Source organism: Sinocyclocheilus anshuiensis, unplaced genomic scaffold, assembly GCF_001515605.1.
Source record: "Sinocyclocheilus anshuiensis isolate Anshui unplaced genomic scaffold, SAMN03320099.WGS_v1.1 scaffold467, whole genome shotgun sequence".
Classification (NCBI taxonomy): Eukaryota; Metazoa; Chordata; class Actinopteri; order Cypriniformes; family Cyprinidae; genus Sinocyclocheilus; species Sinocyclocheilus anshuiensis.
Window position 1 is genome coordinate 501,864 of NW_015549599.1, and position 8,441 is coordinate 510,304.

Genomic DNA, 8,441 nt, shown 5'->3' on the forward strand with positions numbered 1-8,441 from the left:
TTCTAAATCCCATATGTGGGAATGTACTCCCAGGGGCACGGAAATAAAAATCCCATATGTGGGACCGTACCGCTCAAAGGGTTAAACATCTTGGAAGATCAAAGTCAATTTTTAATATAACTCCGATTGGATTCATCTGAAAGAAGGAAGTCATATACGCCTAGGATGGCTTGAGGGTGAGTAAATGATGGGCTCATTTTCATTTTTGAGTGAACTATCCCTTTAAGTTCAGCTATAGTTTGCAACTAAAATACTAAATTAAAATAAAACTGAAATAAAGCTGAAATAATTTCAATATTACATAAATAAAAATGAATAAACCATATAGACATTTAAAAAACTACCACACCACAAAACTACAAAAATTTGGACTATTCTCAAAATGGAAACGGAAAATATATGTATTTGTCCTTATGCAACTAAAGGAATAATGCTTGCAAAAATGTAATTACGTAATTTCCGGTGAACTATACAAATGAATAACACAGAGATGAAGTATTGCTATTTTTTACAGAATGTGGCATTCTTGTAAACAATGTGGCGAGCTCGACTCTCAAACAAAAAGGGTATGTGCACTTGAAAATCGGCGGCGTTCCCATGGGAGACCATCAATGAGACCTTAACAGACGTCTGTTCAGCAGACAGACAGACTACTGATCCTATTGAACTAGGCAACTCTATCCTCCCAACTGTAAGAAAAGAGTTTCTTTTTTTTAATGAAACGGCCCAATAGAAGCATGGAAAACTTCCAAAGTTCGCTTTAAGGTCAATATTGCATTATTTTTAAATACAGCTATGCAACTTAGATTATAAAGGGTTATATATATAAAAATAAATAATATAAAATAATAATAAATAATAATAATCTGCTAAATCTTCTTTTGCCCCTTTCATCATTCCAAGTACAAAGGGATGGCATGAAGCACGAATTCTCCAAATGGTTCTCATAATCTAATATGAGTGGGATTTTCAGTGCTTAATTCAGGGAAAACATACCAGGGATGAGGCCTCGGATTGCAATTAATCCCAATATGTAATCTGAGCTGTTTATTCCCGAGCAAACCAATGTGTTTCAGATGATTTATGCACAATGACAATAAAAATTCACATACTTAAAAACAAGAACATATGCACCAGCTAGATGAAAAAAACAACTTCTTATTATATCATATCATATCATATCATATCATATCATATCATATCCCCAGAATCTTTCCCGGCTCACACCTGTTCTCAGTCACGATCACCATTACCTGAGTTCTGATTCCTCACACCTGTCATCTGCTATCAAGGCACCATTCATAAGCACGCTCCTTCCAATCACTCACCGTCTGGTCTACCGTTCACTACACTGAACTTAACCAGACTCTCTATATGCTACTTACTGGTTTATACTTGCCTCTAGATCCCTGAAGTTTTTCCTACGTTGCTCTCCTCCGCTCCTGGATCCCGAACCATCCGTTACCCTGCAAAAGACCCAAACTCCACTACTAAGCTAAGATTCATTGAACTGTCATTTGTGCTGGATAGTCACCAGTCATTGCTCCATTTGAACTGCCTCAGCCATTTCTATCAATAAACCTGCTATTCATTAACTTACCTGTTGTCTCCAGCTTGATCTGTGACAGAAGACCGGACCTAAAACAAAATGCTTCTCCAATGGAAGTTGCCGTGCGGTTCGGCGCCCTAGCTCACCTGGATCTCCCGTTTGTGGAGTATGCTAGGTAGTTCTGCGGGATTGCCGCGAGTACGACATTAGACGACACGACGCTCAACTCTCTGGTCTGGATCGGGGCCAACTACCATCGCCCTGTGGACCTCCCAGACACCACTGGACTGAGCTGGAGGGAAGGGATCCTCCGGTGTCTGGAGAGCGTCCATCCCCAATCCAGAACCAGCTTGCCGTCAAGTCCGCCAGCCGTTCCTCAGTCGAGCCCGCCAGCTGCGGCACTCTCCAGCCCGCCGGCGGTTCCTCAGTCAAGCCCGCCGGCCGCGGTTCACTCAAGAGCCGGAGAAGGCGGTCAGCTCCAGCCCCAGAGCTCGCTCCAGTGTCGGCTCCCAGAGCTCGCTCCAGTGTCGGCTCCTCGTAAGCGCTTCCGAGTCTCTGAATCCAGCCCAGAGTCGGCTTCTGTTCCCGAGTTTAGCCCACGGAGGGCTCTTGTTCCCAAGTTTAGCACAGAAAGGGTTCCAGTCCCCAAGTCAAGCCCAGGGAGGGCCACTGTTCCCGAGTTAGGCCTACGGAGGGCCTCTAAAGACTATATTCTCCCCAAAGATTTTGGGGGGGGTAGTAGGGGTCCATCCGTGGAGGCTGGGCCGAGTGCCGAGGACAGGCTCCCCGAGCTCCCTGTTCCGCCATGGCCTCTTGAACTGTCTGCTCCGCCATGGCCTCACTCCAGTGTCGGCTCCTCGTAAGCGCTTCCGAGTCTCTGAATCCAGCCCAGAGTCGGCTTCTGTTCCCGAGTTTAGCCCACGGAGGGCTCTTGTTCCCAAGTTTAGCACAGAAAGGGTTCCAGTCCCCAAGTCAAGCCCAGGGAGGGCCACTGTTCCCGAGTTAGGCCTACGGAGGGCCTCTAAAGACTATATTCTCCCCAAGGATTTTTTTTGGGGGGTAGTATGGGTCCGTCCGTAGTGGCCGGGCCGAGTGGCGAGGCTATGGCCACGGAGGCTGTCCAGCCGTGGCCTCCTGAATTCCCTACTCCGCCATGGCCTTCTGAACTGTCTGCTCCGCCATGGCCTTCTGAGTTCCCTGCTTCGCCGTGGCCTCCTGAACTGTCTGATCCGCCATGGCCTTCTGAGCTGCCTGCTCCGCCATGGAGCCCCAAACTCCCTGCTCTGCCATGGCTCCCCGAGCTCCCTGCTCCGCCATGGCCCTTGAGCTCCCTGTGCCACGATGGTACCCTGGACTGCCTGATCCACCCTGGAGGTATTCCCCGTGTCCCAGTCCTGCACCAGCCTCCAGGGCGCCCACCCCTCCCCCTTACCTGAACTGCCTGCTCCGCCATGGCTCCCGGAGCTCCCTGATCCACTCTGGAGGCTCTCCTTATCTCCACCCTGTTCCAGTCCTGCACCAGCCTCCAGAGCGCCCGTCCCCCCTCCCCGGTGGTATGTTACGGTGCGGGACGCGCCTTCCGGGAGGGGGGAGTAATGTCAGCCAATCACCAGCTCTGGACTCCATGTCCTAGAATCCTCCCCAGCTCACACCTGTTCTCAGACACTATCTCCATCACCTGAGTTCTGATTCCCTGCACCTGTCATCTGCTATCAAGGCACCATTCATAGGACGGTGAGTGACTGGAAGGAGCGTGCTTGTCTACCATCCACTACACTAAACTTAACCAGACTCTCTATATGCTACTTACCTGTTTATACTTGCCTCTCGATTCCCAAAGTTCTTCCTACGTTGCTCTCCTCCGCTCCTGGATCCCGAACCCTCCGTTACCCTGCAAAAGAACCAAACCTCACTACTCAGCTAAGATTCACTGAACTGTCATTTGTGTTGGATACTCACTAGTCATTGCTCCATTCGATCTGCCTCAGCCATTTTTATCAATAAACCTGCTATTCATTAACTTGCCTGTTGTCTCCAGCTTGGTCTGTGACAATATCATATTATTACAAGATAACTTAAATTATAGTTCAAAGTAGGGCTGCACGATTAATCGCATGCGATATTTAACGCGCATCTTTATCGCATGCGATTAATCGTGCAGCCCTAGTTCAAAGAAATAAAATAAACCCTGTTTTCATAGATGTTAATATTCGAATGTACATGAACTTTTAATCTTTTATGTAATGTATAATGTTTACATTGACTTATTTATTAAAGTTAAAGTGTAACCTTTAATTTATCTCCTTATGTTTCTGTTTATAGGCACAATTTAAAAAATCCAATTGCAAAATGAAATCTATCTGATGACAAACCATTAGTATTATGAGTAGCAGGAGCATTGAGTTCTTCAAAGTAGTAGCAAAGCATAAGCATCGTTTTTTCATAGAAAAACGGGGGCTACATATAAAATATCAACATGATGACAGCATCAGGCTGGATATATGAGCACATTCTTGCATGTAAACAACATTTTAGCATGTTCCTCTTCGGGTTTCCTACATCAGGTCAGTGACATCACTGCCCCGAACAGGTCAGAGTCCTCTGAAAACAGCCCCGCTCCATTAGCACACAGCAAACTGAATCAAAACACAGCCATTAGTGATGCCTGTATGATGTACAGCGCAGAGAGACTCACGTGTGCGCCTGTGATCCAGCAACATTTTGTTATCTGTAAAAATACACATCATAAACCTTGTACCTTAATATTTGTTGCAAACTTATTTCATTGAACACCATTTAATTTACTTAGAGCTATAAAGCATTTAAGACAAGTGTATTATCGGTTTTTGGTATCAGTATAATAATAATAAAAAAGGGCTTTTTCTGAAGCACTAGCAGATAAATGGATTTCTAAATTATGACATCATTCAGAAAGCTTCGCTTCTTGGCACTGTCTGTGAAAATGAAGGACTTAAAATTCTTTAAAAAAAAATTCTGCTTTCTGGTTTACTACAAGAGTAAACCAGGGAATCAGGGAATCAGAATACTCTCTAGACCTAGAGAGTATTTTACCAGGCTCAGAAATATAGTGTATATTACATATTTAGGATACATATTAAAATAGATAAGTTTCCTGTTATTAAAAAAAGTGAATACCACAACAATTTTAATTAAAACAAAATAAATAAATAATAATTTAATTATTATTAAAATATAATTTATATGTAAATGTATATGTACGTGCATTATTATTATTATTATTATTATTATTATTTAATGCAATATCTTATTTATGACTTATTCTGCTTTTTGGTTCACTACAATCACAATTTGCAACATATCTCATTATTTAAATCATGCTTTTTAAATTAAAAAATCAAGAAACAATCAATATCAATTAGCGTTAAACTCAATAATCATTACACAAAAAATAACAATCAGAAGAAAATAAACAATAATAACAATAACAACAACAACAACAACAACAACAGTAAATCCCACCCTTAACCCATGCATAACCCTGACTCTAAGTCCATGCATAGAGTATTTAACTTTTCAATTTGACAGGAATGCACATATTCATGGCATGTTTGTGTAAAAGTTTTTTTTTTTTCTCTTTGCTTTTCTTCACTCCACTTTGATATTAGCATTGGTGCTGTATGTGCAATATGCATTATATATACAAAGATCATTAGAGTTGATGAAAAGTGGCTGTATTAACAGAGCCCAACAGTTCTCTGTATATGGTCAAGATGCTGTTCACCTTTACTATTGAGTTGTGATTTACTGTGCAAAACTCATAAAGCAAGAATTGTGGTTGCAAGGGTGTTGCTACATGGTTGCTTGGGAGTTTTGTTCAATCTCTTAGAAAATTATCAGCAAATCCGTCCTCAACAAACTGTACATTTTGAGACATTTTAAATAAAATGTTACAAATTACAAATTTTAATATTTGGGTTTTTGTAGTTTACTAAAAAGAGGGGGAGGGGGGGCATATTGTATCAATAGTTTTGCCTACTTTATACACAATCTTCGTGTGATAAAACATTTAAAGTTACATTAGTGCAATGTTGGTGCAAATTAACTTTCGGCTAAAATACATTTTGTTAATAGCAGACATTTGCAGAGTCCAACAGAGTAATTATAGACTCTTTATTTAAAGAATCCTCCGCAGTCTCAGTAAGCATTTCTCAAGAACAATTCTCCTAATGACAATTATATGTTATTACTGAAGAAATGTATTTGCTCTTCCTACTGCTCCAGATTGGACAGACATGCCATTAGAGACAATACAGACTGATTGGCTAAGAATAATCCCACTCATGCTTTCAATCACACTTAAGTGAACTCAAAGTCAAAGTTACAAAAACACAAATTCAAACATTTATTTGGACCTGTTGTCTTTTAAGTTGTGTTAAAACAGCTGTCGCAAATCAGATACAGGCACGTATAATCAGTAATATATTATATAAAATTCAAATTTCAGTAATTATTGTAAAAATAATGAAATATTATTATGCCTTTCTTTTTTGTTAAACACACACACACACACATATGATTTGCTATATTGCTTTGCCCTTGACCCTTTAAGTTGATCTCTGAACCAGATGTGATCGACATGTTGGATGTCACGGAAGTCATTATCATGCACTAAAACAACAGCCACTTCCTCACTACTTTTGGCATCACGGATGACACAAATACAAAAGCAGCTTATCTACATAGTAAGTACAAAAGCTCTAAAACTGAGCAGACCGAAATATTATTATGCCTTTCTTTTTTGTTAAACACACACACACACACACACACACATATGATTTGCTATATTGCTTTGCCCTTGACCCTTTAAGTTGATCTCTGAACCAGATGTGATCGACATGTTGGATGTCACGGAAGTCATTATCATGCACTAAAACAACAGCCACTTCCTCACTACTTTTGGCATCACGGATGACACAAATACAAAAGCAGCTTATCTACATAGTAAGTACAAAAGCTCTAAAACTGAGCAGACCTGGCTGCCTCACTACATTCTCTGGGCTTTTTCAGTAGGAAATCTGTCAATAATTCTTCTAATCATCCAGTAAGCCATTAAACAGCATAAACATCCAGCAGAAAATGTGACTGAGACGAGCTATCAAAGCCAGATCTGAGCGATGGAGCAGAGATGCCCGCTGCGGCTGCCAGCCGATTGCTTTTATCTTCCCTTCAGAAAATGTCCATGGCTCGGCAGGGTATCATCACGGATGTCATAACCTGTCCAGCATGCCACCGTCAAAACGCAAGGAGGCTTCTGTGGTGTTAAGATGCATTAACACTCATGTAAACATGCAACCTAGTGGACGTCAGAAAAATACATACAAAACAATGGCTTCTACAAAATACATGTGTTTATGTATTATGTATCATGTATTATGTATTTATAAGTTTTGATTGGCCAAAAAGCACTAATAATAATAATAATAATCAGTATACATGTTTACACAAAAACACAAAATATAAAAACATATATTACTATTAATATGATATATTACCATTATTGATGATAATAATAATAATAGTAATAACAACATATATAAAATATATAGTTAAAATTATTATTAACAACTAACTATTATTAACATAACAATTATTATTATTATTATTATTATTATTATTAGTAGTAGTATTCATATTAATAATAATAGTATAATAATAATAATAATAATAATAATAACAATAATAAAAATTATACATGTTGACACAAAACTATCCCAGACTATTTTAGATTTTAAATATATATTACTAATATTACTTATTAATATTATATATTACTATTATTAATAATAATTATAATAATCAATGCATATGTCAAATGCACCATGGTATATATCAACGTTATAGTTTGAAAATTATAAAAATAATAAAATAAAATAAAAAAAAATCACAGCAAAGCGTTTTTCTCTGCTTCACCAATGTTTTCTCCAGATCTCTTGCACAGTAAAAGGTCTATTTCATCGACAGACGATGAAGGCCACTGACCTGTCTAGACGTCCAGTGAAAGCTGAGTACGAACAGGAAGACTTGTGTTATAAAAATAATAAAATAAAATAAAAAAAAATCACAGCAAAGCGTTTTTCTCTGCTTCACCAATGTTTTCTCCAGATCTCTTGCACAGTAAAAGGTCTATTTCATCGACAGACGATGAAGGCCACTGACCTGTCTAGACGTCCAGTGAAAGCTGAGTACGAACAGGAAGACTTGTGGAAAAATAGATGCCTGAGCGTGCCGCAATGAAGGCCTTGGTGACCTGAGCCTTGAGCTTGCGCGGAACATCTCCAAAGGGCTTTAACTGGTCGGTGTATTTGCTGATACACTCCAGATAGTCATCAGTGAAGGTGTACTGAGAGTTCAGCAGCTGAAACATGCGCTCCAGAAGTCTCGACCAGAAGTCATTCAGCACTTCCTCCAGGTTAACGTTTCCGCCGGTGTAGTAACGCTTGAGCTCGGAGAACAGGTCCTCAAACATCTCCGAGTTGTGCGTGTACAGTTTGCCGTATGTGCGCACAAACATGTCGTTCAGTGACTTTTCTGAGTTGTCCAGCAACTCCAGAAAGAATTCTGAAAAAGAGAGAAACATAAATCAAAATAATTATAGATACTGTGGTACAGAAACAACACACACACACACACACACACAAATATACACATATAATACACATATAATCATAATAATACAATGTACACAATGTATAATAATAATAATAATAATAATAATAATAATAATAATATTATTATTATTATTATTTTATTTTACTTTATTTTGTTTTTCATTTAAGTTTAACCACATATTAAGTGTAAAAAAATATTCTCAGTCCATGTTTCAAATGACAAAACAAAAAGCAGGCTTATG

General features: G+C 39.4%; 1 protein-coding gene across 1 annotated transcript in view; it reads right to left on the minus strand.

Moving 5' to 3' along the window:
- LOC107658648 (glypican-6-like) overlaps positions 1-8,168 on the minus strand; it is a 103,923-nt gene extending 95,755 nt beyond the window's left edge. Inside the window, exon 1 of the mRNA XM_016447291.1 lies at positions 7,802-8,168. Within this exon, the coding sequence (XP_016302777.1) occupies positions 7,802-8,168 (367 nt within the window). The remainder of the gene's footprint in view (positions 1-7,801) is intronic.
- Positions 8,169-8,441: the final 273 nt, after the last annotated feature.